The sequence below is a fragment of the Raphanus sativus genome, chromosome 5 (assembly GCF_000801105.2).
Source record: "Raphanus sativus cultivar WK10039 chromosome 5, ASM80110v3, whole genome shotgun sequence".
Taxonomy (NCBI): Eukaryota; Viridiplantae; Streptophyta; class Magnoliopsida; order Brassicales; family Brassicaceae; genus Raphanus; species Raphanus sativus.
In genome coordinates, this window is record NC_079515.1 from 4,519,048 (window position 1) to 4,533,102 (window position 14,055).

General features: G+C 37.2%; 3 protein-coding genes across 3 annotated transcripts; 2 read left to right on the forward strand and 1 right to left on the reverse strand.

The window, feature by feature from the left end:
* The first annotated feature begins 1,865 nt into the window (after nucleotides 1-1,865).
* Nucleotides 1,866-8,609, forward strand: LOC108863069 (kinesin-like protein KIN-7K, chloroplastic). The gene is made up of 23 exons (XM_018637376.2): nucleotides 1,866-2,181; nucleotides 2,836-3,119; nucleotides 3,208-3,305; nucleotides 3,416-3,558; nucleotides 3,652-3,717; nucleotides 3,802-3,855; nucleotides 3,985-4,044; nucleotides 4,279-4,357; nucleotides 4,468-4,535; nucleotides 4,954-5,016; nucleotides 5,127-5,231; nucleotides 5,418-5,522; nucleotides 5,649-5,756; nucleotides 5,839-5,988; nucleotides 6,123-6,305; nucleotides 6,395-6,550; nucleotides 6,682-6,885; nucleotides 6,954-7,097; nucleotides 7,192-7,320; nucleotides 7,395-7,445; nucleotides 7,610-7,657; nucleotides 7,753-7,830; nucleotides 7,934-8,609. The coding sequence occupies exons 2-23, from the start codon at nucleotides 2,866-2,868 to the stop codon at nucleotides 8,510-8,512; spliced, it is 2,925 nt and encodes a 974-aa protein (XP_018492878.1). The 5' UTR covers nucleotides 1,866-2,181; nucleotides 2,836-2,865; the 3' UTR covers nucleotides 8,513-8,609.
* Nucleotides 8,610-8,711: 102 nt separating this feature from the next.
* Nucleotides 8,712-10,439, reverse strand: LOC108863070 (DNA-3-methyladenine glycosylase). The gene is made up of 6 exons (XM_018637378.2): nucleotides 9,932-10,439; nucleotides 9,677-9,748; nucleotides 9,451-9,574; nucleotides 9,207-9,277; nucleotides 9,047-9,104; nucleotides 8,712-8,958 (listed from the first exon to the last, which is right to left on the reverse strand). Exons 1-6 carry the CDS (start codon nucleotides 10,208-10,210, stop codon nucleotides 8,792-8,794), a joined length of 771 nt encoding a protein of 256 aa, XP_018492880.1. The 5' UTR covers nucleotides 10,211-10,439; the 3' UTR covers nucleotides 8,712-8,791.
* A 342-nt stretch (nucleotides 10,440-10,781) lies between these two features.
* On the forward strand, nucleotides 10,782-13,243 carry LOC108805319 (uncharacterized). Its single transcript, XM_018577337.2, has 4 exons — nucleotides 10,782-11,262; nucleotides 11,485-11,998; nucleotides 12,096-12,175; nucleotides 13,003-13,243. Exons 1-4 carry the CDS (start codon nucleotides 10,883-10,885, stop codon nucleotides 13,094-13,096), a joined length of 1,068 nt encoding a protein of 355 aa, XP_018432839.1. The 5' UTR covers nucleotides 10,782-10,882; the 3' UTR covers nucleotides 13,097-13,243.
* The last annotated feature ends 812 nt before the right edge of the window (nucleotides 13,244-14,055 follow it).

Sequence of the window (14,055 nt, forward strand, 5' to 3'; positions counted from 1 at the left end):
CAATGATACCATTAATGAATTTATATAATAAAAACAAATTTAATATGTTAATAATATTAGATTTATATGTTATATCAGATAATTGATTATAAATTAATACAATAAAAAATTTGAAGATAAAAATATTTGTAAAAATAAGATTATATATATATATATTATGTTTGTTATGTGAAAATAATATATCTATTGTAAAAGGTAAAATTAAAATATAAGAAAATTTATATTTAAATATTAATCAAGGAAAAACAATCATATAAAGATACTTTCTTGAAGTATTTTTAATATGTGAGTGTTTCTAAAATTTCAACACAATAAAGCATATATATATTGATGATTTTTCCATATATAAATAATTTGATATTCGATTTAAACTTCTTAAGAACATAAATAATAACTTATATAGTATTCTGGTTTTGCTAAACTAATATAACATTAAGTAAAAGTATTCTTAAGAAGATTAGCCCGCATGTGCGGAAAAATACCTAGTATCTTAAAATTAATATGTTGAAACAGCTCTTGTTGCACCATGATTACATCTCCTCACTTGTGCAAGATGGATACCGTCTTGAAGCTCTGCGTTATATGCTCAGAAAGCATAAGGTATGCCTAAAAATGTAAATATGAACTGCTTAATTGATTTCGGCTTGGTTTGTTTTGGTTTAGTTGATTTGACTTGTGGAGGAAACTGCAGGTAATGAGTGTGTGATCTTCACTGTTTTTAGAAGCAGCATTCACGTCAAATGTTCTCCAGCATTTGGCTGCAATATTGAGGGTCTTTACGGAATTGATTCCAGGACTTAAAGACACTACAGAGTATTACACATTCTATGGTCTTCTTAATGAGACCAGCTCCGTAGTTGCTGTCTGAGATTAACATCTCTTACCATATCTATGTTCAACAAACCTACATAATAAGAAATTTCTTTGATAATATTCAATTTTATGTTTTTGGTTTCATTCATAGAAAATAATGATTAGTTTTCCCAAACCAGTCTTTTTACTTTGTGTTAAGATCTTCCGGTTTAAAGTTTTTGAAATTTAGGAATAACAAAATTAATATAATTTAAATCTGATTATAGTTTTTTGTTTTGTTTTTCAAATCGAATTTTCTTTCAAATTTAAACTTAGTTACTCTTACGATAAATTAAAAGAAAAGTTAAGATTTGATATCTCCATGTCCCCCATATAATTATATTTAAACATTTATTTTTTGTGTATTTCTATATTTTACACATTTTAAACTATTTTTATAAAAATTTGATTAAAAAGGGCCCAAAATAGTGAATTCTTCTGATGCTTTCATCATAAAATTTTTTAAAATAGTATTTATAAAATTTAGAAAATTTTGTTTTTATTTTGAATAAACATAAACTTAAGGGTACAGAAAAGATTTTGCCCTAGGGCACATTCAAAATGATGAGCCGGCCATGTCCCTAACTTATGCATTGTGAACTGGCCTAAACCAGAATAAGATTAAGCATTGTTTTAATAATTTTTTAATTTTATTTTGCTGGGTTTGATTTGGATCTTTCCAGTGTATATGTCTAAACACTATCCTCTTCAAAAACCGGTTGTTAAGTGTTCAATTTTTTGGGGTAGGTCCAAGATGTGACTTGGACAATTCAAAGCTCTAGTTATCGTTTTATCAACCAAGTTCTAGTTATCTCCGTTAACATTAGTATTTTTTTAAAACATAAAAGGTATACTCGTGAATCTCAATTGGATGGCAATAAATAAAAACAAAATCCCTTCCCATCAAGGCATCAAACTGCCAAAGTCAAATTCTAGAAAAATACTAAATTATCATTTTCTATATTTTTCAGAGACACTTCTCTTCTTTTTTTATTCTGTAGAAAGAAAAAACAAAAAATAAGAAGAGGAAACTCGTCCTCTCCTCTCTCTCCTCTCTCTTAACTGTATCCGTGAAGGCAAAAAAAAGATACGTATAAACAAATACATATATAGACACACACAAGTATGTATGTATAGTCTTGGTCTTTTTTCTCTCTCTCACCTGTACCTTTAATATGGTGTTTCTGTTTACGAGAAACCAAACCCACATCATCCATTGAACACATCATTAGTTGTTCCACAATCGCAATCGACGAGTAATCAATCTGCTTGCTACTCGTATCATCTGTGAGATCTATCTCTCTATCTTCCTCCTTTGATTCACCCGAGGTACGGTACTCAATTCTTATTCATTTCCTCCTTTCTTGTTTTTGAATTTTTAGAAAAAAATGCTGTAAGGTTTCAGACAAATCCGGTAATAACCAACGACTTGTTCAAAGTGTTCCAGCTCTTATTACAATAGTACCGATTGAATTGTCTTCTCTTTGTTTGACCTTGCTACGATTGGTTCGTGATGCTCTGATTTGTTTTCACGTTCGTAGTAGCTTAGGCTTTAATTTTTTTTTTGTCATCTATCTTCTTTTCCCTAATTTTTATTGGTTAAACTTAATTGCAAACCTTTTTGTGGCTTTCGTCATGAACTTGGGGGGCCCTACTATTACTGCATAAGTTTAGGCTTCTTTTTTGGTTCTTTTTCAGCTTTACTGCTTGTTGGTGGAATTCACCTTTTAAGTTAATTTCTCAGACATCCTAATTGATACTGCTCACTTTTCAGTGTTGTTAGTTCTAAGGAATGATGAAAGAAAGCTTTCTATAACTGCTTTGAGTTGCTTAGAATTGGGTTATGCTTTATGCTTTTAACTGCTCTCGTGAGGATTTTCTCCTGTTTGATCGTCTCCTGAGGAACTTAAATACCACATAGTAATATGTGTTGGATGATTGTTTTTTTTTAATTGGTGATTGATTGTTGTACTCGTGTCTTAGATTCAGTTTTGAGTTCTACTTGTGACCAAAATGGCATCTAGACAAGGATCAAAGTCGAGAAAAACAGGGTTTAGCAACTTCAAGGGTGCTGCTGATTCCACCGCCTCCTCAACAACCTCGTCTTCGAAGCTTTATCAAGAGACATCTATCGATGATGGCCATAGCTCTCCTGCTTCTTCATCTGCTCAAAGCAAGCAGCACTTCTTCTCACCTGACTCCGTGCCTCAGAGTGCTCAGCGTTCTAAAGAGAACGTCACCGTGACAGTTCGCTTTCGTCCACTCAGGTTTCTTAGTGATGATGTGCTTCTATTAGCTAGGTTTCTGTTTGTTCTTGTGGATTATTTGACCATCTCTTTTGCGTGACTTTTTTAGTCCAAGGGAGATCCGCCAAGGGGAGGAGGTTGCGTGGTATGCAGATGGGGAAACAATCGTACGGAATGAGTATAATCCTACGATAGCTTATGCATATGGTTAGTCTTTAACAGTTTCATTAGTGTCACAATGGTTCCATAATCTTCCTTTTTTTTGATGTCTGAATCTTTCTCTGTTAATAAATGGTTTTCTCTTTTTTTTTTGGCAGACCGCGTCTTTGGACCTACAACCACAACACGCAATGTCTACGATGTTGCTGCACACCATGTTGTTAATGGGGCTATGGAGGGGATTAACGGGACTATTTTTGCATATGGAGTGACAAGCAGTGGAAAGACTCACACTATGCATGTAAGATCCCTTCCATCTGGATAGTTCTTGGTTTGTCTTTGTACCATGCAGTTCAATTTGTCATAAAGATAGTTTTTTTTGTTCAAATGTCAGGGTGACCAGAGATCTCCTGGTATTATACCGTTAGCAGTGAAGGATGCTTTCAGCATCATCCAAGAGGTACTTCTTAGGATGTTTGGTTCGATCTGATTCCTTGGGCCTAAGTACTAGCAACCTCCCTCACCTATATCTATTTTCTTACAGACACCAAATCGTGAATTTCTCCTGCGTATTTCCTACATGGAAATTTATAATGAGGTGCTATTTTCTTCTCTGCTCCGTTATCTATATTCAGTTTCAACATTAGTGGAGTTTGTTAGAACACTCTGCAATTTTAATTTCCCTTTTGAGTTTTTTACTATCCCTTACGGTCCACTTGATTTTCAGGTTGTCAATGATTTATTAAATCCAGCAGGACAAAATTTGAGGATAAGAGAAGATAAACAGGTATGTGATTCTGCTTCAGATAATCTTCGTGGACTAATTGCAACGTTAAAATATAAGGCCTCTTATTTCACAGCAATGTCACATTGCCTTCAAGCAGACTTGAAGTTGATCCTCTTAATTATCAGTTAAACCAGGAATTTTATAATGAGCTGCTTCTCATGACTTCTACCGCTACGCTTGTCCTTTCCTCCAAGTTTTTTTCCGATTGAACCCATATTCGTTTTTTGATTCTAGGGAACCTTTGTCGAAGGGATTAAAGAAGAAGTCGTTTTATCCCCTGCTCATGCGCTTTCTCTTATTGCAGCTGGAGAAGGTACGTGGTACTTCCACCTTTCCCTTTAGCTAAAGAAATAGGTTATGATCTAGTAATAAATTTACATATAATTCAATTTCATATGGATTGAAATGTTGTCCTCATGACAGAGCAACGCCATGTTGGATCCACGAATTATAATCTGCTCAGCAGCCGGAGCCATACAATATTTACGTTGGTACGTCAACATTCTCTTTGAAATATTTGAAAGGTTGGTAGCTTTGTGCAGTAGCTGTATCCTTTTTTTTTTTTTTCTCTCCGCACCTGATTACACGTGTAGTGTGGATGGATGCACGCAAACACCGACTTTCTTTTTCTATTACTATTATTTGTTAGAAGGTAAAATTAATAGTTCTTTTTTTGTCATATAATCACGGTAGTATTTGAAAGTAGAATATACTGAAATGTCACACTTTCTATTTCTTAACTTGTGGACCATGTTCTTCTTCTTTTCACGTGTTGTCTTCTGTTCGAGGAATTTCTGTTTGTCTTTATTCTAATTCTAGTTATTTAGTCGTGTCAAGTGTTCCACTGGTTATGGTACTGCTTTCTTATTCATATTATTAACTCAAATGATAAAACTCATTTGGATGCAGACAATAGAGAGTAGTCCCTTAGGCAACAAGAGTAAAGGTGAAGCTGTACACCTCTCTCAGCTGGTAAGCTTCTCTTGTGCCAGTGATGTTATGTATGGTTATGATCAACTCTTTTTCAGCATTAGGCAAACTCAACAGATATTAACTACCCATAATTTCTCTCGCATCTGCAGAACCTCGTTGATCTGGCAGGTTCCGAGAGTTCTAAGGTTGAAACCAGTGGTGTAAGACGCAAGGAAGGATCGTATATAAATAAAAGTTTGCTGACTTTAGGGACTGTAAGTTTTTTCTTACCATAGTTTCCGCCTTAACATTATTTTGCTTCCTACTTTTCATCTCAGATCTGTGCTTTGTCCAAACCTAATGTTAAATAGTTGTTTATTCTTGTTTTTTGCCTATCTGCTCATGTTTTTAAACATTCTCCTATTGGCTCAAATTCAGATAGTTCTGTTCTGATGTTGTAGGTGATATCAAAGCTCACGGATGTGAAGGCTTCGCATGTACCATACAGAGACTCTAAGTTAACCAGGATCCTTCAGTCCTCACTGAGTGGCCATGACCGAGTATCTGTAAGTCTTGTTTAGATCTGTTCTCCGGTCCTCTTGCTACAATAAAATATGAAATCCACAACGTGATTCATTAGCAGAGTAATAATATACTTTACTGATTAGTTGTCCCCTTGTGGATATGGTTAGCTCATTTGTACAGTGACTCCTGCATCAAGTAGTTCGGAAGAAACACACAACACATTGAAATTTGCTCATCGTGCAAAACATATTGAGATTCAAGCCGAACAAAACAAGGTTTGTCTCGCATATCTTCTGTCAGGCCTTAATTTTGGTACTAAGGTCTTTCTTGCTTTCTAACTCTATAATAAAACTGCAGATAATTGATGAGAAATCATTAATCAAGAAGTATCAACACGAGATTCAGCAACTGAAGGAGGAGTTGGGACAGATTAAACAGGGCATTGTACCAATTCCTCAGTTGAATGATATTGGCACAGATGATGATATCGTTCACCTGAAACAGAAGGTATGTTCGATTAGACAAGTGGGAGGACGATTTGTGTCATTGACTTTTTAGTTTACAATCACACATTTGAGAGAATCTGTAGTAACCTTGTCTTTTTTTTTTTTTTTTCTGGCTATACAACGTGATGATAAAAGCTAGAAGATGGTCAAGTGAAGCTGCAATCCAGACTCGAAGAAGAGGAAGAAGCTAAAGCAGCTCTTATGAGTCGAATCCAACGGCTGACTAAATTAATTTTGGTGTCTACTAAAACTTCACAAACGTCTCGACTACCTCATCGCTTTGAGCCTCGGAGGAGACATTCATTTGGGGAAGAAGAGGTAGTAGAATTCACTTTGATATGCAGCAGGACTTTAAGATGTACTATTTTTCCTGTTGGTTAATCTTTGGTTGATAATGAGTGGTGCAGCTTGCTTACCTACCATACAAGAGGCGGGACATGATGGATGATGAGCACCTTGATCTGTATGTTTCTGGGGAGGGACATCATGAGGTTAGAGATATTGCGTGTAGAGAAGAAAAGAAGACCCGGAAGCATGGATTGCTAAATTGGTTAAAGCCTAAGGTATACATAAAGAACTAATCACACGACCTTGTCCTATTAGATGCAGTTTCTTTTTATTTTATTTTTTAAATTGTGTGGTGCACTCTCTTTTCCCTTTCTTGATCCAAGCTTACTTTTTTTGTTCCTAACAGAAGAGAGATAACAGTTCAAGTGCCAGCGACCAGTCGAGTGTGGTAAAATCCAACAGCACACCATCCACTCCTCAAGGAGGAGGAAGTAATCTGCATGGAGAATCAAGACTCTCAGAAGGCTCGCCTTTGATGGAACAATTCTCAGAGCCTAAGGAAGACAGAGAAGCTCTAGAAGACACTTCCCATGAAATGGAGACGCCAGAGGTACTCAAAATCTATTATTCCACTCCCTGCTCTCTGTTCTATAAAGACTTATGTGCACTTGTTCACAGGCTAGCAATAAAGTGATAGATGAGTTGGATCTTATGAGGGAACAGAAAAAGATTTTATCTGAGGAGGCGGCGCTGCAATCAAGTTCATTAAAACGGTTGTTAGATGAGGCTGCAAAGTCCTCCCCTCAAACTGAAGAGACTAAAGTAATATAATCACTATGTTCATGATCTTTATACCTAGATGTAGTATCTTAAAATCTACCAAAATTTCACTTTTCTGGTTATATGTGTTACTTAGGAGGAGGAGATCAAAGCCCTCAATGATGACATCAAGGCGAAGAATGACCAGATTGTAACGTTGGAGAAACAAATCTTGGACTTTGTTATGACATCACATGAGGCATTGGATAAATCCGACATCGTGCAGGTAGTAGTAAGTTCATTGTCAAGTATTACACAGTGACTTCATTTCTCAAAGGCAATATCTCTATTTATCTTCAGGCACTTGCTGAGATGAGAGATCAACTTAATGAGAAATCTTTTGAACTCGAGGTGACGAATTGTTTCTTGTCAAATACTTCCTTCATCTATTACTGCAGTAGCACTTAGAGATGGTCTTTGCTTACCAGTGGTCTTAAGGACAAACCATACTAACGACGAAACCTAAATTGTATCTAATAACGTTTTGTTGTTCTCATTCTTCATCTTGTGTACAGGTTAAAGCTGCAGATAATAGCATCATTCAGGAACAACTCAATCAAAAGGTTGAGAAACTTTTTTATTTATCGATTTGTGACATTTGTCTTAGGTTTACAATCTGTTAGAGAATTTAATAACCGACGAATGTATTTTGCTGTAGACTTGTGAATGTGAAACGTGGCAAGAAGAAGTTGCAAACCTAAAGCGGGAGCTCTCTGATGCCTTGGAACTAGCACAGGTCTCTATATATATACATTTCATAAACATGTTATTTGAAACTTCCAACCTATTTAGCTACATGATTCTCAAACTAAAGCCACTTTGGGTTTTTGACGTGACAGGAAACCAAAATCGAAGAGCTGAAACAGAAAGCTAAGGAACTAAGTGAATCCAAGGAGCAATTAGAACACCGTAACAGGAAACTCGCGGAAGAGAGTTCATATGCAAAAGGTCTTGCATCAGCAGCTGCAGTTGAGCTCAAGGCATTGTCTGAAGAAGTTGCGAAGCTTATGAATCACAACGAGAGACTAGCAGCTGAGCTAGCAGCACTCAAGAGCTCAGTCCCACAGCGCGGTAATAAGACGGGAACAACAACAACAACAACAAATGCAAGGAACAATGGGAGAAGAGAGAGTCTTGTAAAGAGACAAGAGCAAGAGAGCTCGTCGATGGAGCTGAAGAGAGAACTGAGGATGAGCAAAGAGCGCGAACGATCGTACGAAGCTGCACTTGTTGATAGAGACCAAAGAGAAGCCGAGCTTGAGAGGATAGTAGAAGAATCGAAACAGAGAGAAGCGTATTTGGAGAACGAGCTTGCTAGCATGTGGGTTCTCGTTTCTAAGCTGAGAAGATCTCAAGGAGGTGGTTCTGAAATCTCTGATTCTGTTTCGGAGACGCTACAAACCGATCGATCATTTTGAGACCATGGAGTAGTAGGATATGTTTGTGCAGTGATTCAAGAGTTTGTGTTGTGTAAAGTATGATTAAACATAAAAAATATGATTATTTTGAAAATCATCAGATGGTTTACAAAATAGAAAGACAAAACAGTGGACATGTATCTATGGGGTTTGATAAAGGATTGAAGTGGTTAAAGAGGAACGTAGCAAATAAACAATATACAGAACAAAGAGTGTAAATCATGTAAATGTCTATTTACAGAGAGAAAGAGGCGAAACTAAAGAGTTTTGGGTTAACGGTTAGAGAGGCTTAAGAGTGTTCTTAGGAGCACTTATCCATGGAGTGTCTGCAATGGCAAATCTCCACAAGGCATTGACATGTTCAGGCAATGCGTAATCTATGCCGACTCGAGGACCAACCAATACTTTCTCCACATCTTCTCCTCCATCCAGAACCTCCAATCCTCCTGTTTTTTTCATACACAGTTTATTACGACGAAGCTTAAACTCTCAGCAAAACCAGGAACTTCATCAACTGATGTTGGTTCAACTAACCAGGAGAATAGAGAGGATGATGAGACCACTCTGTTGAAAGTCCAAGCGCTTGCCCCACCTGCAAGAGGCACAGATGAATATGCAGAGTAAGTGAATCTCTATATTTTTGTGCAGGGCTTAATGCAAGTGTGTAAAATTGACAAAGATCAGACAGACTAACCTTTCCTGGTCCATTTAGAAGCAGGGGTTTGTCGGTTTTCTGGCCACGACGCTCCTGTATGGTCTCCAGCCCTGCAGTACCACAAGCCAACCAAAGATCGATTATCCAATGCAAAAACGCTAATCAATCAAGCAATACTTGAGTTAATACATGCATAGATTTGAATATACCTAGACTGACAACTTTGAGCCAAGACAAGAGTGTAATGAACAAGTCTCACAGAATGATGTGAAGAGAATATTACCGGTAACAGGAGAACAAGAACGTATCAAAACAGCGGCTCCAACTCCATCCTTATCAGCAACAATGTTGAGCATCATATGGAGACCGTAACAAAGATAAACATAGGCATGTCCTCCTGGTCCAAACTAATTAAAAAGAAAAAAGAAAAAAAGAAAAAAGGAACCACATTTCAAATTGTGATGTGCATTGTAAATATATGATAACAAAAGCAGAATGAAGAAACTCACAATAGGTGCGGTCCGTGGGGTAACCCCGGCGCGTCCATGGCAAGCTGAATCATTTGGTCTATAAGCTTCTACCTGCCAAATGAAAAGAGGAACAAAGGTTAGATTCTCCATCCAAATCGTTTACAAATTACAGTCACAGTAACAATCAATAATACCATAAATGTGTATTAGCTTTGTTAATCAAAAATTATAAAATCTTTTTCAACAATTTTATCAAAAAAAACACAAAAAACAAAACTGAACTTTGTCTCTGACCTCTGTAATGCGCAGGACAACATTGTCTCTCCTCAGAAACTTCCCGAGCAATCGCGGTGCTAGATCAAGCGCGTCGATTTGAAAGAACTCCGGAGGCATAAGCTTCATCTCGGGGATAGAAGTGCGGGTCAGTGGGTACTCGGGTCTGATCCGAGCCGCCCGAGCCTTGGAACAGTGCTTCTTCTCATCTCGTGATTTACGTAGGGCAAGTGGTGTTGTAACCTTTGGTGTTTCCGAATCCTGATCAACCCGCTTCGATCGACGAGCCGGTTTTTTCATTGACAAACAGAACAGAACCAAAAAGATTTTGACTTTTTCGAATGTGTTCTAACTTTGACCTTTCTTCGTTTTTTTTTTATTTGGCGGGTGATTGTTATGATGTTCTAAGGTTAAGCCTTAACATAAACTTTCCTTGAGCTATGAATGTCATATAAATCTTTTTCCTCCTCTTTTCAATATTTTGCGTTTTAAAGATTTTTTTTGTATTCTGTAAAATTGAAATTATTACCTAAACTATCATTAATAATAATTTATTTTTAAAATAAAATAGTTATCTATACAATCACAAATTAAACTAATAAAACAATATTTATTTAAAACAATTTAATTTTTTTAAAAACTGTACTTATATCATTGCAGTGTTAACAAATGCAATGGTTCTACTTATATCAACTACTATAGGGATGATTGTTAAACATAATTTCACTTCACCTAAATAATAGGTTTAGCAAAAATGTCTAGACACTTCCAAAGCTTTTCAATTTTTTTTTTGGGCCATCAGTCAATTATTATAATTTTTCTCTTTTTCAAAGTTGGAAGAAAAATAGAAAAATAAATAGTTTTCTAGAGGCTTCGTTTGCATATATCTAGGTTTACCTCCCTAGCTCCAGCTGAAAAACTCAATCAGTCACTGTTAGGTCAAATCTCGATCCCCAAATCCACAGAGCCCCCATGGCGAAGTTCGGCGAAGGCGACAAGCGATGGATCGTCGAAGACCGTCCCGACGGCACCAACGTCCACAACTGGCACTGGGCCGAAACCAACTGCCTCGAGTGGTCTCGCACCTTCTTCAACAACCAATTCTCCAACGCCGCCGTCCTCTCCGGCGAATCCAACCTCTTCGTCAAAATCAACAAGGTGGAGAAGCTCGAAGGCGAGGCGTACGTGAACGTGCGCAAGGGGAAGATCATCCCCGGCTACGAGCTCAACGTCTCGCTTTCCTGGGAAGGCGAGGCGAAGGATTCGGAAGGGAAGACGGTCTTGAAGGCGGAGGGTGCGGTTGATATGCCGTACATCTCCGATGAGAATGCGGATGAGGATCCCGAGATTAGGTATTACGGTTTAATCCGGTTTAGTACATACCGGTTGTTAAGTTTCCTTTACTTTTTACGAACATTATGATTTGAGAAATATAATTGGTACATTTCAATATTACGGTTACATAATAGGTTTAATCCGGTTTAGTAGAAACCGGTTGTTATGGTGGTTGAGTTTCCTTTAGCTTTTACGAACATTATGATTTGGGAAATGTAACTGATACATTTCAATGTTAGGGTTTCGGTGAAGGATGAAGGGGCGATTGGGAAGACGTTGAAGGAGGCGATGGTGACGAAGGGGAAGGTGATTGTTCAGGAGAAGGTTAGGGCTTACGTGGAGGCGATGGCGAGAGGAGGTCCTTGTAGGGATGAGTTGGAGTCTAAGAAGGCGGCTCCCAAGTCTGCGGCTGCGCCGGCGGCAACCGTGGAGAAGACTAGTGCTTTGCCTGCTGTGGTGGTGGAGAGTAAGGTTGTGAAGGAGAAGAAGAAAGTGAAGACGAAGGAAGGGTTCAAGACGATTACTATGACTGAGAAGTTTAGTTGCAGAGCTAAGGATCTGTATGAGATTCTGATGGATGAGAATCGTTGGAAGGGGTTCACGCAGAGCAATGCTAAGATCAGTAAAGATGTGAACGGTGAGATTAGTTTTTTTGACGGGTCGGTTACTGGGACGAATGTGGAGCTTGAAGAAGGGAAGTTGATTGTTCAGAAGTGGAGGTTTGGGAGCTGGCCTGATGGTCTTGATTCAACGGTTAGTTTTAGTGGTTGATTTTATTTGTGAGTTTGAAGGATAAGAGTCTGGTTTAAGTGTGATTGTGGTTGAATGTATTGTGCTTTTGACGTTTCAGGTGAAGATCACTTTCGAGGAACCTGAAGCTGGAGTCACCGTTGTCAATCTTACTCACACTGACGTTCCTGAAGAAGACAGGTTAGTGTCACTGATCTGATTGCTGTTTTCTAGTCTTTCCTATAATGATTTGGTCTTGCATTGCTGTTGAACTTGGAAAAAATTAGCGTCGAGATGGTAGTATGCAATTGTTTTTTCTTTCTGGTATTGAGACTGCTTTATAGGTTGGTTTTAGATAGAACTTTCCTAATGATGTACAAAGCTGGAACCAACGAATTATTGAAGAGAATCGCAACCTTAAGGAACCACTTTAATCTCTCAATGACTGACACTGTTGCTAACTCTAGTGTCTACGTTATTTCTTGCCAATGAATAACTTCTTATATGTGTAACTCATCAAGTCTTCATTCTAGTGAATGAAGTCTTATTGAACTTGGATTTTACTGTTTTCATATCTATGATAGAACACACTATCCCTGAATCTTTCAGTGGTCCACACGTCTTTAAATCTTCTGTGATAATCCTTTTCACTAGCTAGCTCTTTATGTTGTGAAGAGTGTGTTTCTTTGTTCCTTGTGAACATTACACTTGTTTGCTTACTCTTAAGTCTCTGGAGCACATTTGAAACGTAGTTGTTTGTCCACATTCTCTTGTTCCTCCTGTCGTGAAGTAATACTCTTTGTTACTGAATGTGAACTGAATGCGATCACTAGCTGGATTTTATGTTGTGAAGAGTGCGTTTCTTTGTTCCTCTTGAACACTAAACTTGTTTGCTTATTCTTAAGTCTCTGGAGCACATTTTAGACATAGTTGTTTGTTCACATTCTCTTGCTCCTCCTGTCAGGAAGTAATACTCTTTGTTACTGAATGTGAACTGAATGCGACGATGTTTCCATTGACTGATGCAGATACGGGAATGCGACTGTGGTGGAGAACACGGAGAGAGGATGGAGAGACCTCATCTTCCATAGGATCCGTGCCGTTTTCGGGTTTGGAATGTGATTTGTGATTTTGCTTAATCAAATAACAAAATCAGCATTGCTTTATCTACAAGTTTGATTGTGATTTCAATTCAAAACAAAAGGGACTTATAAACAGTGCAGAAGAGTGTATGGCTTTTTAACATTTAGCTTATGCATTTTCCATGAACTCTTTGGTCTTTTTGTTAAGAGTATTTTGATCTAATGGCACACACACCAAACTGTTCACTTACAAACTGTTGTATTCTATTATCATTAACTATATTATTCAAAAGCAATTGTGTGCTTAGTAAACCACGGCATCAAGACTGGCAGTGTTTAAAGATTGTGATGAATAACAGGAAGCTTTGGTTTTGAATTATCAAATTTCGGTCGATCATCAGCTTTTTACTAATCGCAGTACATCACCCCAACAAGTTGTAATGAACCAATTACCAGAACCTTCTTTGACCAAAGCATTAGACAGCAAGAAGAGACTAAAATGTTACAGACCGAGGCACACGTGCATATCATTTGAACAAGATCATAGTTATATTCAACAATTTAGTTATGGTCTCTATAGTCGTTACTCATTAGTCTAGTAGTGGTTTGTGGATCTGTCATTTGTAATATCATTTAGATAGCATTTTTTTGTATTTTTAGAACACCAAACACCTGTATTAAATTAAAGATCAAAAAGAAATATGACGAAAAACAAAAATGGTAGAAAAGTTTTATTTGAGATCCTAAACCCATTATTCGAAAGAAATATGAAAATGTCGAATTTAAATTGAAATGGATTATGAAACTTAACAAAATTGTGTGTGAAATAATTAAGCATAATTAAAGACACATTTTAAATATGGTTTACCGGATAATAATGAACTTTTCTTACATCAGATCCAAGGTTCATATTCCGAAGATTGTTGCAGTTATTACTTTTGTGGAAGTTTTAAAACATCATCACACGTAAGTTCGTGTTAGAGAATTTAGAATTAATAG